Source organism: Benincasa hispida, chromosome 8 (assembly GCF_009727055.1).
Source record: "Benincasa hispida cultivar B227 chromosome 8, ASM972705v1, whole genome shotgun sequence".
In the NCBI taxonomy this organism is placed as follows: domain Eukaryota; kingdom Viridiplantae; phylum Streptophyta; class Magnoliopsida; order Cucurbitales; family Cucurbitaceae; genus Benincasa; species Benincasa hispida.
Window position 1 is genome coordinate 1,351,502 of NC_052356.1, and position 22,003 is coordinate 1,373,504.

Genomic DNA, 22,003 nt, shown 5'->3' on the forward strand with positions numbered 1-22,003 from the left:
ATTGTGAAGTTGTTTCATCTAAAGTATTTTGAAAGTTGGAGTAATAAATCATTTACTTTACTGCTTGAGGTATTAAAAGATGCATTTCTAGTACATAACTAATATTAATAATTCAAGGATTTAAGATAAGACCCTTCAATTCATACAAGAGCAGAAACATTCTGATATAATTATTTTAAATTAGTTCTAGGTGGTATTTGGTAGCACAGCAAACAAAACTAAGAAATGTAGAGGTCCAGTGAATGTTAATATATGGAAGTATTAAAACTTATTTGAAAAACTGAAAGTTACTAAACGATGATATTATAGTTATGTGTTGATCATATTAGTCATCTGCTCAAACTCTGAGGTCTTCAACTGTTCTTTCACTTTGATGATAGAAATTTCGTGTGGTTTATTAGCTTCATATTAAACTTTTTTTTTCTCAATTTCTCGCATAAGAAATTACCAATCAAGATTTTCTTATGAAAATGCCGCCCCACTTCCTCTAGAACCAGACGGCACTTTGACCGACCCATTTCATTAATATCAAACTTAGACTTAGTTTTGGGGAGGTCTTACTTGGGTCGATCAATCAGGTTGAAAGGTTTATCTTAGCGTTTGATTGGAGATCATCAGAGTGAAAGTCTTGTTTTTGGCTTTTTGTTATATTTTGTTTGTTTGTTTTTTCTTTTTAGTTTTTGTCCCTCTCTTTAGATCTTGGTATCATTTTGATATCGAGAACCTACAAGAGAAATCGAAGTTTTGAATGTTGAATTGTTTATGATGCGAGGATTTATTTTTGCTGCATCTGTTCTTTATTACTGCTTTTGAATCTTTCATGAGGTTTGCATCTTTTGATTACTATTACTATAATAATGTGATTATGCAGTTGTTGGTTTAGATGGTATGCAGCTACAATATATGGAATGTGATTGCTCAGGCTGGAGATATAGGAATAATCAGTAGAAGGGTCCAAATCAACAACATCTTGAGGAGTTTTCCTTCCAATCTTGGATTTGTTCACACCTGGAAGCGTGAATATAGAACAAGTCTCATGATGATGGTAGATACGGGTGCATCAGAAAATTGTGGACCGGTTGTTGATAAGCATCCAGAGAAAGATGAAGATGGTGGTTATACCAACGGAGGATGGAAAAGGTTTTAATGGATTCGTCTAAATAAAGCATGCTTCTATTTATTTGAAGCTATGTTGCTGAATTGTTATTATGTTCTTATGAAGATGACAAGAAGACAATGCTTTGATCTTGTTATTGCACCTAGTCTATTAAACTTTGGATTCCAATGAGATCTGCAGTAAACTTATTATCTTTGGTTTGATAGGCAGTGAAGATGGGAAACTTAGTTGGGGGTATTCAAGTTTCAGAGGAAAGAGGGCAACCATGGAAGATTTCTTTGATATTAAAATGTCGAAGGTCGTTGGTCAAACCGTCTGCCTTTTTGGCATCTTTAATGGTTAGATTCTCCCACCATTCTTGCAGTGGCATGATGTAACACCGTTATTAGTAAATTTTAATCTATCCAATTTATAGATGATGTATTGTTACGAATTAAATTTAGGTGTTAAGTTTCACTTAGGTCCCATTTGATAACCATTTTTATTTTTCTTTCTATTTTTGAAAATTATGATTGTTTCCCTACCAATTTTTGGTGTGTTTTTCGACCTCCTTTAAAAACATTTGAATTCCTAGCCAAATCTTAAAGACAAAATTAAGATTTTAGGAAGTACATTTTTAATTTTCAAGTTTTGGTTTGGTTTAAGAAAATGTTTTCAAAAAGTAAGTAGTAAAGCTTGCAAAATGTATGAAATAGCTATCAAAAGGCCCGGGTTGAAGATAAAAAAACTTTGAGATTCCTCACTTTGCCAAACGATCCTAGGTTTCAACTTTATTTACCTATGCAATTCATTTTACTTAATTTTGATGCTTGAATTCAATCATCATTAGAGATTAGTATTTTTTAATCCATAGCTGATGCTAATTGCTAATCTTTCAAATTATATAAGCCACCATGGATATCTTACCGATATTACAAATAGCAAAAATACTTACCTCTTGACATGTGGTTGCAGGTCACGACGGATCCCGAGCTGTAGAGTTTTTGAAGGACCATCTCTTTGAGAATCTGATGAAGCACCCAAAATTCTTGATGGATACCTAATTAGCTATCAGTGTGTTTCATTTCCCTTATGCCTTTTTCATTTATTTATGAAAATTAAACCATTAGGTTTATATGATGATTGTATTATAGCTTCCCACAAGTTTAACAGTACATGATCTTTAAGTTTCACTTTCTTTGTTCACGTAACTGTTTTTTATTTGAAAGCAATTTGATGTTTGTGTCATAATAATTTTGTACTCACATCAAAAGTCTTTTTTATCAATTCCCAGGTGAAGTGTATCAACAAATAGATGCTGATTTTTTAAATTCAGAAAAGGATACTTTAAGGGACAATGGCTCTACTGCTTCAACAACTTTGCTAGTTGGTAATCATCTCTATGTTGCCAATGTTGGAGATTCACATACTATTATATCAAAGGCGGGTGAAGGTATATTTGTTTATTTGTGTTTTTCGTGCAAAAAAAAAAGCACGATGTGACAATTTTATCAAATTAAATTTTTTTAAATACATTGTATTATCTATTGGTTGCTTGAGCACTATTACCGTTTACAGCAAATTAAACTTCCAGAGATTAGTTTCTACCATCCTTTAGATAGAATTTATTGCCTTTAGCTCTTGTGTTTGAAGTTTATCAGTTGTAATTCTTGATCATTTTCTAGTTCATACTATATCATTGCAGAATTCATATTGTAAGCACATTGTATTATCTGTTGTTGTTGTTTAAGAGGTAAACAAGCACTTGCAGAAAAGATGATCAGGCGCAATTCTCAAGTAGCTACCAAATCTCATATGTTTGAAGTTGGACAATAATCCACTTAAACAAGTAAAAAGTAATTCATAGATGTACCTTGTTCTTGTTTCTTTTTATTGTTATTATTTTAATTTTAAATTCGAGAGATGTTCTAGAATAAGGGTTATACATTGTGACATTTTAAAAGAAGTTTTGTTGATAATTAGGCTTCATTCTTAAACTCTGAAATATGCTATTTTCTCAGAGGGTTTAGTTACATTGTTGTATTTGTAAGGTTGTGCATTCGTTTTTCAATGAGACTGGCGGTGTAGCTTTAAAAGTTTTGCATTATTTTTAAATTGTGTTAAATTTTAGTTCAGTTTTTCATTGGGAAATTTTGTTATTTTGGATTTCAATACACCACATTCTTTGGGTAAAATCAATCAATGCAAAGACTATATGTACTAAACTATTTCAGAGTAAATCAATTATGAGACAACCATTGATGATGTTGCTCGTGAATGCAAAGACTAAATATACTAAACTATTTTAGAGTAAGGTTCTTTTGGAAATTAGTTGAATTAGAATTTTTGAGCTAACTCATTTGAGCAATAATGAAATGATTTTGATTGAAGTTTTTCATTTTGTTAGGTTCAAATTTGACGTGTAAGGCTAAATTTTGATTCTTGGGGATTTGGAAGGAAGATAAGAAGATTGCATTGGACATGTTTTAAGAAGGTTGACAAGTGGAGAAGGTGCACCCAACTCAAAAAGGACTTCATAACTACATTAGTAACAAGTACAATGTAATATTTATATGATGCTTATCTTAAAAGTCTATTTGTTCTCAAGCTTTGGATTAGATTCAGTGTTGGAATGCTATGACTATCCTGCAGTTATAGTAGTCATAACTTAATTGTTTATGACTTCCATTGAGTGGTTTATGGTAGTGGAACTTCTTAGGCATCCTTTGGTAGTTTATATTTATGCATTATTTGTCTAAATGAATCCAGTTGCACTATGGTAGTTTGTGGGTTATTCATGCATTGTGGGTTAGGATAATTCTTCATTATCATTGTCGAATCTTTTGTCATCTCTTGTCTAACCATTTATTGTACTTCTTCGTCAATTTGAATCTAATTCTTCATTGGAATCTTGTTTGGATAATCTAGGATTAAACTACCTTCATGTCAAAGATTGACCCTCAATAGCATCATTCATGTCAAAGATAGACTACCTTCGACATTAATCTTTCTTTTGGGAATAGTGTATTGACATAGTTTGTTTTTCCTTAGATCTCCGAAACAATGGAGCTCATTGAGCGGATCACATGGGATCAAACACAATAACATATTCTCAGGTACCCTAAAACTTTCATTACAATAAACTTGGGGTTTGAAGGACTTTAGTACCTCTCTTTTATTCCCTTCTTAATAAGGCCAAAAAGTCATCATCACATGCCTCAATAGTACTGAACTACAATTTTTGTTTAGGATGTCAAAGCTGTTTTTGAATCTGGAGGTATAAGATCGAATGGCCATTTGACAACTTTTGAGATTTGAAGTCAAGTGAGTAATCAGATGTGAGTTTTTGTAAATCATTCTTATTTATGTTGTTTGTTCCGTTGAGAAAAGATTGTTGTTTGAATATTGTTGGAAGTGCATTTCTTTGAATAGGTGTTAAAGTATTTTTTTTTGTATTGTTGTGGTAGTACTGTCATGTTGCTGAAATTTTTCTAAAACATAAGAGTGATAAAGTTAGTTGTAGGTTAAAATATGGTAATGTTCCTTAGTTTAGCATTGAAATTTGGGATCATTACAATGACTAGTGCAACTATGGTAGTTGTTTATGGGTTGAGTTCATTTCTTTCGTTATTTATAAATTGTTTATATTAACGCAACTTATATTTGTTTGTTTATACACTCTCATATGACATTGCTCACACGAGTACAAGGAGGTTCTGGATAGAGGGCATAACGGATTCATCTATAGAATAGAGAAAAGAATAGCAAGTTTTGCATTCATTCTTTTTGGTAAGTTTGTATAAATATAGTTTCCATACTTCATGTAATTTCTTTTAGTATGATTCATTTATTTTTAAATTATTCTTGATTTTATATACTTAAGTAAGCATGTCTTCTTTGCAAATTTTTTGGGATAGTAATCACACTCCAAAGTAGACAACCAGCTCTCTCAATCTTTAGTTAATTTTTTATATTTATTGAAAGTTAAGTTGTATATACAAAAGCGATTAAGATTTTATTTTGGAAATTTCTTGATACGTAAGTAGCCAACTATTGCTTTGTAAGTATAAATTTTGTTATTTTCTTTGGAAGCTAACTATTATTCGTACTTTGTGAGCAAGACTTAGATTTAAATTTTTGTGTTTGTTGAAATTTTAATATATAAAAATAATTCTTGTTTGTGGATAAATTATTATAATGTCGTTTTTAACTTTTTAACCGACATTAAAAATGGATCTGACAACGAAATTTAAAAAAACGGACAATAATTGAAAAAAATGGACATGGATTCTAGGTTTTAATGTCGGTTGTCTTTAATATCAGTTTTAAACCGGCATTGAAGAGGGTGTACAATGTCGGTTTAAAACCAACATTAAAAACCTTTTATAACACTATCTTTAATGTCGGTTTTAAACCGACATTAAAGTCTAGAATTCTTGTAGTGAATAGAGAACACTACAAATTGGATCAAATGATGATCTATTTCTTGCCCAATTATATTATGTAACACAATTACACGCATTAACAGTCAAGAGTTGTGTTAAAGTTAATATATTATATTAAGCCATCAATGTTTATTTTGTTGTAATTGAATGTAAATTGTTGTATTAATTTGAATGATAGAGTATATTTCGATGATTAATGATATGAGAAACCTTGATGTTGCTAGATAATGTATAGATTTTTATGAAGTGACATGTGTTTGTTGTAAACACTTGAATTTATATGTGTTAGTTTTGAATTATAATATGTGAATTTGTATTTGTAGTCGGAACTTAAATCATATGCTTCTCAAGTGATTGATGGTACACTTGACATGAACGAGGATGAGATTTTCGTCGAGTACTTAGACCGGAGAAACACGGGCGTGTTCATGGTTATGTGGTAGGTGTTACTCCTTCTGAGTTGTTTAGATCGTCTACTATACGCGATCTTGAGCATCACCTAAATAAATCCGAACAATGGCTTCAAGAATCTGAATGACAAAGAAAAGAATCTAAACAACAAAAAAGAAAATTAGAAAACCGTTTTGAGGATAGATTTTAAAAAATGATGGCAGAGATGCATAAAAAATTTGTTTCTAGTTGATCGATTGTAGTTTGATATTATAGAATTTCAATAGTCTTTTAATGTACTTTTATGACATATAAGTTCACTTCTATCCATGTCATTGTCTATTTTTTCTATTCTATTCTTATACTTAGTAATTCAAGGTACTACAGATAGATGAATTAGTAAAAACAACCTTTTGAGATTTGTTAATAAATGACTAAAAAGTTTTGTAAGAGAATTTTCGAAGGATATACAATTGTTGATAATTAAGTTTTTATGAAGGTTTTAAATTTTTTGAAAATAACATGATAAGCTTTTAAAAATAATGAAAACCTTCGGAAAAAAAATCACTTGATAATAGATAATTATCAATAAATAATTTGACAATTATTGAAGGTATATGACCTTTGAAAAATAATAATTTTTGAAAGTTAATCAACCTTTGAAAAAGAATACTTTTCGAAGGTTAGTAAATCTTTGAAAATGTTTTTTCGACGGGATCTATTTCAAAGGTTGAGATACCCTTTGAAAAAGATGTATCGAAGGTCTATTAAATGTTTTTAGGTCAATTTTCTTGTAGTGAATGTTGTAGGGCCAAATGGGTTGTCCCATAAGATTAATTGAGATGTGCGTAAGCTGGCTTAGACACCTACGAATATAAAAAAAAAAAAAAAAAAAGATGGTTTATTTAAATAACAAATTTTCTTGACTCACAAAGGAGCCCCACTAATTTCTCTTCTTTCTTTTCAATTTTAGATTCTACACTTGGCTCACGAGATTTCATTATTGTAGTTTCAGAATATGAAGCATGTATTATAACAAATGAAAATAAAAATTAATGATATTTACGAGTAAAGATTTATATCATCGATAAAAAAAGGTTAGAAATTTAAATTTCATTTTTTATATGGTTGAACTCAAATTTAAAAAAGAACAAAACAAAACAAAATATGTTTTGACATATTTTTGGTTAATTAATTTTGATTGGCAATGGTTTACAATAGGTTTGTTTTCTGTTCGTGATGTGAGTTAACACAACAAGGTTTTGATAATTAATTTCAAATAAACATCCAACGTGGCTGAATGCAACACATCTATAATCATTTAGGTAATTCTCCATTTAGTAATTATTGGTTTTTTTTAACTTTCAAATTTACCTAATTCTCCATTTAAGTCATAAAAGTTGTCAATGTTTGGTAACAAAAGCAACAAAAATATATATATATCATCAAATTAATTTTTTTTGTCCTTTTTTAAGAGAATATAACATTAAGTGTTGGTTTAATTAGCCTAGTGATTAACTACAATTGCCAGCTAGACATAAACCAACAAACAAGAACCTATTTGTCTAACCCAAATGGTGGCAATAGCGTACACATAGTGAACGAGTTATACTTCCATCATCAACATACATTTGATTCTTAATTTAGAATGTCTTGGTATTTATACTCTCTAAACAATTCTAAATCTATCTATGTGGGACAAAACTTCTACTCTTCTTAACTTTATCTATGGGCCTTAACAAGTAAACAATATAAAAGATTATTTGAAAAAAAGAAAACTTTTCTGAGCAAATAAAGAAGATCAAACTTAAACATCAACATCTAATGATTTGAATTGATGCATAGTGAAGTAGGGCAACAACTTTGTTAGAGAGAGTGAATTACCTCTTGAACTTTCAATAACATTGGTTAAGACACCCACAACATGTTTTACTCCTAGACTTTCTCTCGATTCTACAATATAAAGTGTGTTTCTTATGGCCATACACATAAACCTCGGGTCGCCGTGAAAACTCTAGAAAGATACCTTTAAACTCTTTCATAGAAGGCGACCACATCTTCACTATCACGTTAGATGCTTCATCAAGTTTGTTAGAAACAAACCACTCAAACTGAGCCATAAAGACTTAGACACTTAGTCCATGTCAGGACCATCTTCATCTTGATATAAATCTTGGTCCTGGGGTATTACAAAAGTATCTATATTTGTGATGATAATTGGTTGTTTATCAATCGAATTATACTCTAGTTGACCATCAAAGTTTTGATAAGTATTGCAATTTTTTTTAAATGGGATCGAAAGCGAAACTTGTATCTTTAAACAATTAAAATGGCAACAAGTTCCAAGTAATTAAAGGCAAAGTATTAAAATTATATTAATATTCTTACCTTTTATGGATTTTTTTAGTACAAACATTTTAAAGATTCCTACATCTATATTATTTATTTTTTGGACAAAATATTCCTACATTATCATTGACTTCCGGTGAATCAAAATTTTTATTATATAATAAAATATAAATATATAAATATATAGCTCATATACCATATTAGGTATTTTTTTTTTTTTTTTTTGGGGGAAACCACATAAGTCCTTTTGTATTCCTATATATATAAATTTTCAATTTAATGAAATGGAAAGATTAGAGTGAAAAAAAGAAAAGAAAAAAGAAAAAAGAAAAAGGAAGCTGCGTTCCTCTCATGGATTGGACGACGGCGCCCTGTATTCCTTCGTTTGTGAAATTCTGATTTCAATACGGACCCGCCATTGCCACTGCCATTCCCATGGACCTCAACCTTCCTTCCTTCCGCTTCCGCCACCGCAAATCCCCCTCCTCCGAACGCTTTCTCGCCTCCTTCCATTCTCCGCCGGTTCGCACTGCAAACCCTAGCTCCACCAACGGCGTCGACGACGATACCGAGCTCAACGAAGACGACGTCTTCTGGACCGGCGATTTTGCTGCTGATTCCGCCCACCATAGCCACTCCACTCCCTCCTCCTCCTCCTCTTCCACTCCTCGTCACCATATTCATCACCTCCAGCATCACAAGGGTTTTCCCCTCCCGGAAACCTTCGGAATCCTCGCTGCTCTTCCCGAGAACGAGGCCTCTTCCAGCCTTAGGAACTCCTCGCATTTCTATCACAAGGCGTCCGTTTCGTCGTCGTCCTCCTCCTCCCCTTCGTCTTCTCGGATGATTCCGACGATCCCCAAACCTCCTCTGGAACGATTACCTCTTCCGATTTCGTCCTCGTTGAAGTACCAGTCTGCCCCTGTGAATGTGCCTATAATGTCGAAGGCGGTTGTTCAGAGACAGCAGGAGATTGACGTGGATGATGTTGATGAAGACGACGGGGAGATGTTGCCGCCACATGAGATTGTGGCTAGAAGTTTGGCTCAGTCGCCATTGTTGTCTTGCTCCGTGCTTGAGGGCGCTGGAAGGACGTTAAAGGGCAGGGATCTTCGTCAGGTTCGCAACGCGGTTTGGAGACGAACAGGTTTTCTTGATTAAGGAATTGAATTCCTGTAATTATTTTTGGAGAACAGATTTGCTTACTTCGTCTTACTCCTGTCTGGTTCACTTTGACCACTATTTGTGTCGCTCTTTCTAGAAATATTGAGGGTCCAGGAATATTTGAATCTGTTTGACACTCAATCGTAACAAGGAATTGGAATTGTAATTATCTGAAGGGCGTCTAAGAATTTTCTTTGAAGCTTATTTGTAAGTTTGACTGTTATCTGAAAACATTTTTCAATCCATCATTATTAAATTCTAGTAATGTAATGTTATTAGATTTTCATCTACTATTTCAGTCAGAAGATTTTTCTTTCTTTCTTTCTCTCTTTTCTCTTCCATTACCATAGTTCATCCGGAGTTGGGGGATTGGGCGTCAGCCTTGTACAGAATAAAATTCAGAAAAAGAGTTCCTGATGGAGTGTGTCTGATTTGTTCCATTGTTTTCTTTGTCCCCTAAAGGAGAGGGGTTTACCATTCTGTTTTTTAGTTGGGAGCACAATTATGCTTAAATAATTCAGATAAAGGTAACAGTTTCTTTCTTTTTTCTCATCTCGGTTGTAATTACATCACATCAGTTGTAACTTTACCAAATTTCTTGGACATATGAATTTAGAAATGGGCTTCATGTTTTATACATGCAGTTGAAGAAAGTGCTTGTTTCTGATTGTTAATGAGTTTTTATCTTTTTATTCTCCCTTTTCACATGAGTGTGATAGTCATGTCTTTCTTTATCTAAATATTACAAGTTCTGAATGATAGAATTTGTAATTTATGACGCCTTCTTATGACAATCAGAACCTTGATCAACATGTCTGTTTATTGGGGTTGGACCATAGGGAACATAGTTATTGGTTTATTGTGTATTGGGAGGTACATCCCTGTGTGTTTCTTTTCTTTCCATCTCTTTCTTTTCGTTGGTAGGTCGGAAGGGTACGGGGGTGATCAGGTATCTCCCATGGAAACTCTGTTGCTTTCAGCTTCTGTGATCAGTGATCTCAAATATAGAGGGCCTGTATGGAATGCAGGATGAGTGAAAATGGAGAAGGGAGGAATAATTGTAGAGAGTGAAGAAAGTTGAGCAAAGAGGTGAAGGAAGTATGAGCACCCATGTTTTAATTAATTGAACAATCAACACTTCAGTTCATGAAAATAACATATATTTATAGGCAAAATGGTTGGAAACAAATGCAATGTTTGATCGTTATGAGATTGCTCATATTAAAGCTTCTTCACGGTGCTCTCTCTCCGAACTCTTTACTGATTACTCTATTCAAAATATTAGTTTAAATTGGAATTTATTTACTTCTTCAATTAGTTAGTTTTGGTTTAGTCTTCTTCCATTGCTGTGTTCTAGTAAGTTTGAGTCTTTGTTTTGTTTCCGATCTATTTTGAACATTAGACTCATTATTTAAGCATCAGACTCATTTCATTATTTAAATGTAATATTTTGTTTCTGTTAAAAAAAAAATGCAGTGTTACGAAATTATATTATCCAGAGCTTAAAGTGTATATAATAATACTAGATAGAACACTAGATCAAATGTAACTCCAAAATAAGTCTATGGGTGTATTTTTGCATAACGTCTCTTTGGTTCTTTTCCTCAAATGAGCTTCAAGTTACTTTTCATTACATTGTCCTGTTTTGGCATGTAAGAAGTTGAGGAAACTAGACTAAGCTAAGGTATGGCAGTCTGTTTGGGAACTTATGAAACCTTAATTCATTTTATTATGATGCATTGACTAAAGGCTATCATCATCAAGTGAAAATGTGTCATGCTGGTCATATAATTCCATCTAGATAGAGTAGAATTTGATTGATATACTTTCATTTGTTTTATCAGAGTTTTCGACTCTTTCTAGTTCCTAAATATATTGATGGATCCTTACTGTTGGTGATGTTGCTTGACCTCCAGTGTTTGCTTTCAGTGTCTGCAGAAAACACTTGGTTGAATTGTTTTTTATGAGATGGAAACCTGATGCAGCAGATTTAAATAGACGGCATTAATGGCAGTAAAGAACTGGGAAATTCATCCCGGAACAAAAGAGAAACTCCTCAATTTTGGGAGGGAACTCCCTAAGAGCCTCTCCCTATGGAACAATAATACCCCAACTATTCCCAATCCTTGAGAGGGGCCATTATGGCCTTGCAAGAAGATATAAAATAGCTAAAGCCAAAATGCTAATAAAATTAATTAACCACAAAACTAATTACTTTACTAAATAAAGATGATCTAATAGATTATTTTCCTCCATCATTCACCCCGATTTTGTAAGAGAGTTTACTGAAGGGGATGAATATCGTTCGTCAAAGGGGCTATGAACCCTCGCGATGTCGATATGGTACTGGGGATGGCTTTTCCACCCATTAGGCTCTTTATGCCTCCATTAAAACCTGTTGCACCATAACTTATGAAGGGACTACATCTCATTTTAGATCATTTTCCTTTTTTATGTCTTATTATTTTCTCCTAGATTTGACACAGGAGATGACCATAGCTTTTGACTTTCTTTAAAAAATGAGGTCAAGTCGCCTCTATGGTTTCTGAAGTCTACACAATGATGTGCTTCTATATCTCCTTCTCGTCTTGTTCTGAACTCATTTCCTTTATTTTTCTTCCCTTCCGTATTATTGTTCTGTCATATTCTGGTTGCTGGAAATTGTGACAAAAAAAAAAAAAAAACTTAATATGCTTGTTTCTTCAACCCTGGCTCCACCATTGTCAGTTTATGGAAGATTGAGATATTTTTCAAATACTATGCATAAACTTTCATTCTCCATCAAGCAGTTACTTCAGAGTTTCAGGTATTTACAGGCTACAGCGAAAAGAATATCGACATGGTAATTTAGCTTTATAGTACCTAGAGAAAGTGATTACGATACTGTTTTTACAAATCATTTGATCACTTCATCATACATTGTTCAGTTATTAATTTCTTCGTGTATATGGTTAAAATTTGCGGATCGGTCAAATCGTCCGCAGGTACATAAACAGCTTGTGACCGTTGTCTGAATCTCACTGGTATTGCTTCACATCTCAATCTTCTCCACAGCATTCAAAAGGAGGAGAATCATTTTGTATGTTCATTGAAGCTTGCAGATACCTGTCAATGTTCTATTGTAGATTCTCAATCTTCTCTAAAACACTGGAAGAGAATCATTTTGTTTGTTGAGGTTTCTTGCATCTGAGAAGTGACACCATCATCAAATCAAATCCTGTTTCTTTCTACATTAAGTTAGGCTAAAAATTTTGCAGGGTATTCTCTCTCCTGCAGGCTTCTTCCCCAACTCTCAGGTGCTTTACTTTCACTATTAATGCCCTCTGCTTGCCAGATCTTAAAGAGAAATATGGTCAAGTTTAGGGTGTTAATATTTCATGGTATCCTGTTTTGAAAAAGTAGGAATTAGGATGTGTTTAGAATTGTATTATGGCATGTTTGTGAGTGATTCTAAAATAGTTAACTATCGCTTTTATCATTTTTAAAATCACTCGATAAATGCTTTTAATCTTTCAAGATTAATCTTATACCACGAAAAGTGCAATTAAAAGTGTAAAATTAAATATTGAATTGATTTTGAGTGGTGTGTTGCAAAGTCATTCTAAACTTGACAAAAAGTGATTTTCATTATTGCAAAATACTCCCACTCATGCCTTTTGATTTTGTGATTGTAAACTTACAGCCTTTAATTAGCCAAGGCTTATTAGTTATGTCTCATGTGGTGTGTATATGATGCCCACAACAGAAGAGAGTCTCAACTATTGAATTTCTCAAATTTTTTCTAAACATCCATGGAAATATTACATCGTCAATATGCAGACATTTTATTTGTGTAATGTGTTATTTTTCAGATTGTTATTGCTTCTGTAACCTGCAGGTTGTGGTCAAACATCCATTTCTTTTTGCGAGAGATTTTTGCTGCACACCATTCTTCCAGACAGGTCTGCAGATGCAACCTGTTGGTTGATACTTTTGTTTCACGGGTATGATTTGATCCTAAACAATAGTTTATAACGACATAGGCCTTGAATTTAATTGAAACAATTTAGTCATTGTAGCGTAAATTTTGTGAAAATTTAGTCCATACTATTACTATTTATTATGTAATGATTTAGTATTTATAGGTTATAACTATATCTGGTCCCTCATTATATATATATATATATATATAAAGAAATTTAATGAAGTTGTACATTTGGAGAGAAATACTTGTACAAAAAATAAATTGATGCATTAAGTTTAGAGACTACAAAAATTAATTTTTTACGAGCCTTCTGAAAGGTATAGATTCTCTTTTCTATCATTCAATGGAAATGCAAAGAAACTCTTGCCGGGGGCAAGTTACAATTCTCCTCAATATCGTCTGATAGTCGAGGCTCCCCTTTCTCAATCTTAAGAGACTTCACCCCAGAAATTAACTACCCTCACATCTTTCTCCCATATGCATACAACTCCTCTCTTCTTCCTCAATTGTGGTCTCCACTTACATTACCTGTATCCTTCTTACCCCTCCTTTGATAACATAATATAATTGGAGGCCTAACATTAAACTCATTTAAAATCACATTGTCCTCAAGGTGAAAATCAGGAAATTGTTAGCTTAAAACCATCACCAACGAATCAACACCACCCAAACTCCAGTAGTTGGATTCTTCCTATACTCGAAAGCCTCCAAAGGTTCAGTAATCCATTCATACATAGTAGAAAAATTTGGTGCTATTGGTTGCACTTCACGATGTTGCCCCAATGCTCGTTTGAGTTGACAAACATGAGACACTAGATGTATAGATGTCCCCTCAGGCAACTCCAATTGGTAAGCTAAAGGTACTTACTCTAAAACAAATCCTTTGGAGATAATTTCTCATTCCTTCTCCCCGCCACATATGTTTGCCTATATCTACGCAACTTCAAATACACAAAGCCTCCCACAGCGTGCTCAACTTCCCTCCTCTTCCTATCATCAAATTTCTTCATACTTTTTTGAGCTACGCGAAGGCGCTCCTTTTATGCAGTTGCTGATGAAAAGTTGAGTTAGGAGTTTGCTGATCACCATAAGAAATCAAGGCCAGCAACAAACACCCATAAACAGCTGGGAACGATATAATACCACTGGAGATATTGAGACATATTATTATGCCAGTATTCAGCCCAATGCAACCAAGAATACCACCGTTTAAGATGTTCTTCACAAAAACACCCGAGATTTGCTTCCACACTTTTATTAACAACCTCTGTCTTGCCATCAGATTGTGGATGATAGGTTGTACTACGATTTAAACGAATGCCTGTAGCCTTAAACAACTGTTGCCAAAAATGACTTAGAAATACTCTATCTCTATTCGAAACTATAGACCTTGGATAGCCATGTAACCTGGCTACTTCCTTAATGAACACATCAGCCGCGGTTCTTGCACTACAAGGATTTTTCAACACTATAAAGTGCACATATTTACTCGATCGATCAACAACCACAAATATCACCTCATATCCTTACAATTTAGGCAACCTTTAGATGAAATCCGTTGAAATATCTTCTCAAAGAGCATCCATAATGCCTAAAGGAAGCAATAGGCACATTGGTGACATAATCAATGCCTTATTCTTTTGGCAAACATGAAAGTCCGCCACATACCTTTTAGTATCATTTTTCATCCCCTCCCAAATACTACCCGCTTATCAAACATTTATATGTATGTAGGAAGCCCACATGTCTTCCAAAAACCGAACCGAGATAAGTATGTAAATCAAAGGAAACAAAGTAGACGTTTTAGAAATGATACACGGCCTTCCTCTCTTGCATTAAGACAACCAACACCCAAGCCACAACTTGAAGCAACTGTTGCAACCTCAAAAGGTTTACTGAAACCAGGCAATGATAAAATTGGTAAAGAGACCATTGCTTTCTTTAGCTTTTCAAAAGCATCATGACCTTCCTCCGTCCATTAATACTCTATATAGACTTTTTATCCATTGAATTTCATTGAGTTAGAGTAGTTTAGGTTAAAAATTAAGAACTTGAACTGATTTCAAAGTATCTCTTAACCAAAAAGATGCAAAACCTTAGTTGATTCGATGGATTCTTTTACCGCAAGAATTTGACATTGAAATTATCTATCGAAAAGTAACAGAGAATCAAGTGGTATATCATTTATCACAACTTAAAGAAGATATGGGAGGCTCAGGGGAGATCAAAGACATGTTCACTGATGAAAACTGGTTAATAGTTGCCATAGCACCATGATATGCTGATATTGCAAACTACTTGGTAGCTGGAATAACTCCACCAGAGGAAACCAGACAACAACTAAAGAAGTTCTTCCATGACCCAAAGCATTATTACATGGATGAGCTCTATCTGTACAAGTTGGGACCAGATCAAATATAGAGATGATGTGTCACTAAGGAAGAAGTACCAAATATTATGGAGGCATGTAAAAAAACTCCTTATGGAGGACATTTTATAGGTTCCAAGACAATTGCAAAAGTCTTGCTGAGTGGGTACTTTTGGCCAACATTGTTCAAGGATTCACTTAAGTTCGCGCAACATTGTTCAGGGATTCACATAAGTTTGCGCAACATTCTACCCACTCTTGCTGAGTGGGTAGAATCTTACAGTAAGAAGCAAGCTGCCAATGAAATATATTCTTGAAGTCGAGATCTTCGACGTTTGGGGAATAGATTTCATGGGATCTTCCCTTCCATCTTTTGGTAATATATATATATTCTTCTGATAGTGAATTATGTGTCAAAGTGGAGTGAAGCAGTGACAACTACAACTAATGATACAAATGTGGTAAATCAATTCTTAGTTGAAAACATATTAAGTAGATATGGAACCCCTCAAGGTATCCACTTTGTTAACCAAGCTATGGCTAACTTATTACAAAATATAACATAAAACATAGGATTGCCACAACTTATCACCTACAGATAAATGGGTAACCAGAGCTATCCAATAGGGAAATCAAGAGAATATTGGAGCCAGTGTTAGTTAACTCAATTGCAAGTTTACTTTTAGTTGTTTGAATTAGTCCAAAGTGCTAATTTCTAGAGATGTTAAAAATCTATATTTGGAGTTAGTTGCAAATCTTGCGGAGTTAGGTTAGTAGAGTTTGTTATCAAGTAAGCTACCTTTAGAATGTAGTGTTAGTGATTATAGTGAGAATTGATTGAATAAAAAATATACTTCCCTAGTTTTCCTCTTTCTCTTTAATAAGAACAAAGATGGTCTCAAAGCTGAATTCTTAAGGGGCTTGTGAGTGAGAACTAGTGAGATATCCTTGAGAGAAACCGGGTGATACACTTGTGAGAATTGAGTGAGTAGAGTCGGGATCAAACAATCTTTCTTCATTAGATCCATATGTTTTTTATGGTGAAAACTATGATTCATGGGCTATCAAGATGTAGACCTATATGGATGGTTGTGATTATTGGAAAGTAATTGAGCAAGATTATGAAGTTTCTCCATTTCTTGATAATCCAACAATGAACTACATCAAAATTTACAAGGATAAGGTCACCAAGGAGGTGAAGGCTAGAGCTTGCCTATATGCAACAGTGACTCTAGCCATATTTAATAGAATCGTGACTTTGAAATCAGCAAAGGAGATTTGGTAAATCCTTAAAGGTGAATATGAAGGAGATGGAAAGGATTAAGGGCATCAAGAGGATGTAGATGAAGGATTCTGAGTCTATTAAAGAGTACTCAGACAAGTTGATTGAAATTGCCAACAATATAAGAATACTGGGAACTGATTTATCTAATAATAGATTGGCTCAAAAGATTCTAGTCTCTGTGTCTGAAAGGTATGAAACAACTATTGCTTTCTTAGAAAATACTAAGGATGTATCTCAACTCAAAGTGACAGAATTAATTAGTGTTTTATAAGCACAAGAGTAGAGGAGGTTGATGAGGTATGAAAGAAAGCATTGAAGGGGCACTACATGTAGGGGTGTAAATGAGCCGAGTCTTCTTTAAAGATGACCCAACCAGACCCAAGGTCAGTTGTTTATAGACAAGACCCGACCCAACCCGGTTAAAATCGAGTCGAGTTGAGTCAATGAAATAATATTCAAAATTAAAAGCAAAAAATGACCTTTTTTCTTCCTTATGCAAGTTGGATGAATCTTAAAACAAAAAGTTCTTCTTTTGGATGGCTTGGGACGGTTCTTTTAAGGAAAAATATATCTTGATCTTCTTCTTCATACAACTCCTTAAAAAGAAAACTTCTTCTTCTTCTTTATGTTAGAGAGAGGGGATGTGAGAGAGGAGAATAGACAGAAGAAAGATAGAGAGGGGATGTGAGATAGAGAAAGGAAGAGTGAATGCGCCACACGGGCTGAAATAAAATTGGCAACACTATTTTTTAGGGTTTTGTTATGGTGAACGTTAACAAAATCGAATGATCCTATATCTATCTATATGAAGAAGAAATCGTGTAACAAAAGGGGGTTTTTATTTATAGAAATGGCACTTCAAACTTGGAACAAGAATAAAGAAATTAAAGATACTTCTCTATCTTTTGAGTTGTTCTGCCATATCGGTTGTTCAAGACCTTTAGTCTCTATTTGGACCCGATGAAAAAAATGGGATCACTTCTTACGGGCTCATTGATAATGATTCTGATCTAGTTCATGGCTTATTAGAAGTAGAAGACATTCTGTTGGGATCCTCACGGACAAAAAAAATATTGTAGTTGATTTGATAATAATTGAGTGATATTGCTTTTTTAGCTTGAACCTAGGAATCCCTTAGATATGATACAAAATGATATAGTTTGATTCTTTCAAAATTATGATAAAATCGATCGAATTTGAATCTAACTGATTTGGCTTGATTTTTTACATTGCTAACTAAACGCCAAAATGCAATAAGACGAAGGTGGAAAAAATAAGTGAAAAGGAAAAAAGAAAAGTAGCAACAGTAGCTAAGAAACTGGTGTAAAGGATATAGGAAATAAAAATTCTAGTAAAGGATAATGCATGCAAACACTGTAGGAAACAACATCATCCACACTTTAAATGCTGGAGAAGACCACATGTGAAGTGTAGAAGTTGTCATTTAATAGGACACATTAAAAGGTTGTGTAAGGAAATTCAACAACAAGGAGGAGCACATGCTGCAATGTAAGAAGAGGATAAACTCTTTGTGGCTCTGTTTCTCATCAGTCACTCAATGTGACAGTTGATTGGTTAATAGTGGTTGCACCTATCCCATGATAGGTGTTAATGAGTTGTTCAAGGACCTCAACAAGTCATCCAATTCAAATGTGAAGATAGGGAATGGTCAATATCTAAAAGTGAAGGAGAAAGACATAGTGTCAATAGAGAGTTGTGTAGAAACGAAGTTGATTGTTGAAGTGTTGCTCCTAAGATTGATAAAAATTTGTTAAGTATCAGTCAACTAGTAAAGAAGGGATTCAAAGTGTTATTTAAAGATGAGAAATGCCTCATTTTCAACTCTAGTAGGAATGAGTTGTTCAACATAAAGATGTAGAACAAGAGTTTCTCGTTGGATCCATTTGAGAAGAAGCAAATAGTTTTAAGTGTCAAGTGAATGACACTAAGCTATGTCACAATAGACTAGGTCATTTTCATCAAAATGGATTGCAATATCTACAAAAGAATGAAATGATAGTTGGAGTATCAGTTTTAGAGGAGTTAAAGACAAACTATAGAGCTTGTTTGACAGGGAAACAAATAAGGTTGTCATTCTAGAAGTCAATGCAAAAAGCAACTGAGAAGCTGTTGCTTATCCATACTAACTTGTATGAACCACGACCAACTCCATCACTGAATGGTAGTAGGTATTTCATTATCTTTATTGATGATTATACAAGAATGTGTTGGATTTTTACTTCATGAAACAAAAATCTAAAGTAGTTGAAGTGTTTCTAAAGTTTGAAAGATGGGTTGAGCATCAGAGTGCTATAAAATTCAGGTGTTAAGGTCTAATAATGGGACTGAATACGCATCACGAAGGTTCAATTCCTTACGTGAAGAAGCTGAGATAGAGCATCAGCTCACAACTCCATATACTTCAAATCAAAACGGAATAAGTGAGAAGAAGAACAGAAGTATTACGGAGATGACAAGATTCATATTGCATGAGAATAACTTATCAAAAAATCTGGGATAAAGAAACTTACACATAAGTTTTTCTATTGAATAGACTATTGACAAAGGCACTGGACAAAAAGACACCTTACGAAGCTTGGTTTAATACTAAACCAAGATTGAAAATTTTGAAGGTGTTTGGTTGTCTGTACTTTTCTCATATTCCACATGTAATGAGAGACAAGTTGAGTGAAGAGACAGAACCAAGAATTTTTTTAGGCTAGAGGATGGAAGTCTAAATGCCTACCAGATCTTTCACATTAAAACAAAATAAATGAGAAAAAGAACAAGAGTATTACGGAAATGACAAGATGCATGTTGCATGAGAAGAACTTGTCAAAAGAGTTCTAGGCTAAAACAACTAACACATAAGTTTTCTATTGAATAGACCAAAGGTATTGGACAAAAAGACACCTTATGGAGCTTGGTCTATGACAATTGAATCCTGTTGGCTCCTTGAATAAGCTCAAGGCCAGATTAGGGGTGAAAGGGTGTGCACAAGTCTGGGAAGTTTATTTCTCTGAGACTTTTGCACTTGTTGCAAGGATGGACACAATCAAATTACTATTTGTTGTGTCAACGCAATATAATTTCTGATGGCGTCAGACTAGTGGTGAAAGGGTATGCACAAGTCTTGGAAGTTGATTTCTCAAAGACTTTTACACCTGTTGTAAGGATAGACGCAATCAAATTACTATTGGTTATGTTAGCTCAACATGATTGGAAAGTATATCAACTGGATGTGAAGTCAGCATTCCTTAATGAAGTGTTAGAAGAAGAGATCTATATTGAGCAACCAGATGGGTTCATCACACCAGGACAAGAGTAAGAAGGCTCTCTATGGGTTGAAGTAAGCTCCCAAGGCATGGTATAGCAAGATTGATGAACATTTGTTGAACTTGAGTTTTGTATAGAGTTTGAGTGAACCCATACTCTAGGTGAAAAAATCAGTTATTAATATTATGATTGTATCTCTCTATGTAAATGACTTGCCAATGACAGGAAGTGATGGTGTTCAAATAGAGGTGTTCAGGCAAGAAATGACTAAAGTTTTTGAGATGATAGATCTAGGTCTAATGCATTACTTCCTGGGTATGGAGACGAAGAACAAGAGGAATTGTTTCTTTGTTAGAAGAAGTACATGAGAGATATTGAAGAGGTTCAAAATGAAGAAGTGTAAGAGTGTGAACACTCCAATGATTCAGAAGGAGAAGTTGCAAAAGGCTTATCAATTATTATGTGAAATAAATAACTGTGAGGATTTAGGGCATAAATCCCAACATCCATAACTCTCGAGACTTCATAACTTCAAAAAGTTCACAACTCCACTTTTTGCCCCAAGCATTCCTCCTTAAATTTTTATCAACCATACTTTATTCTCATTTCGACGTAACATTAGTTCATTCATGGTTCTCCTTGTGAACTTGGGCCCTTCATTGACTCTATCACATTTTAACTTTAGACCGAGCTTGAATGAGTTTGAGTCAGGCATGGAGTGAACTTTGGGCCATGGGCGCACCGATAAGATTGAAAATTAGATAATAAATTAAAATCTTACAAATTAATGAACATGAGTTCAAAAATTGAAAAAAAAAAATTAAGGGCATTAAAGGTAAAATGAAAACTCTAAAATCATTAGAAAAGAATGATGACATATAGAATACTTAAAGAGTTAAATAATATTGCTTTTATTTTTTAAGAAAGATTGGTTTCTATTTAGCCTTTTTTTTTTTTTTTTTTTTTTTTTTTTTGGAAAAAACCAAACGTAGAAAATAGTTTTAAATGGGTGTATGAAGACGTACGTCCCATGGCTGAAATGTGAGAGAAAAAAAACCATGTATTACTGTTTTTTTTAGTACAACTGAGGTAGGAGATTTGAACTATACACATCGTAATTTTTAAAATACTCATATCTTATTTGAGTTATGCTCGCTTTGGCTATGTATTACTATTTCTGAAGCTAACTATTATTAAAAAATTATAAGTTTTGTCGTTTCAACACACCATTCTATTGTTACATCATAAGCTAATGTGTTCAATTTCAATCAACTATTCAACTTTTTAGCAATTCACATCATTACATACGAAGCATAGCTCATCATGCATACATATTTCTTAACGATTAAGGTATTTGTGATTCAAATTCCCTATCCTATTATATAAAAAATTGTATAAATTGATATGCTAGTTAAGACTAATAATTATGCTAACTCAACCTATGACAAAATAAATTATTTCATGGGTATAGACATTAAATATATGAGTTTTATATGTATAGGATAATAACGTTTGTGTTTTGGATATGAAAATTAATATCTAGAAGTTAAGGTTCCGTTTGGTAACCATTTTATTTTTTGTTTCTGTTTTTTAAAATTAAACTTTTGGATAATATTTCCACCTCCAAATTTCTTCTTTTATTATCTACTTTTCACTAATGGTTTAA

At 33.6% G+C, this 22,003-nt stretch overlaps 1 protein-coding gene and 1 pseudogene across 1 annotated transcript; both read left to right on the forward strand.

Annotated features, from left to right (window-relative positions):
* Nucleotides 1-883: 883 nt before the first annotated feature.
* LOC120083098 lies at nucleotides 884-5,984 on the forward strand (annotated as a pseudogene).
* Nucleotides 5,985-8,715: 2,731 nt separating this feature from the next.
* On the forward strand, nucleotides 8,716-9,441 carry LOC120083099. Its single transcript, XM_039038651.1, has one exon. The coding sequence runs from the start codon at nucleotides 8,716-8,718 to the stop codon at nucleotides 9,439-9,441; it is 726 nt and encodes a 241-aa protein (XP_038894579.1).
* The last annotated feature ends 12,562 nt before the right edge of the window (nucleotides 9,442-22,003 follow it).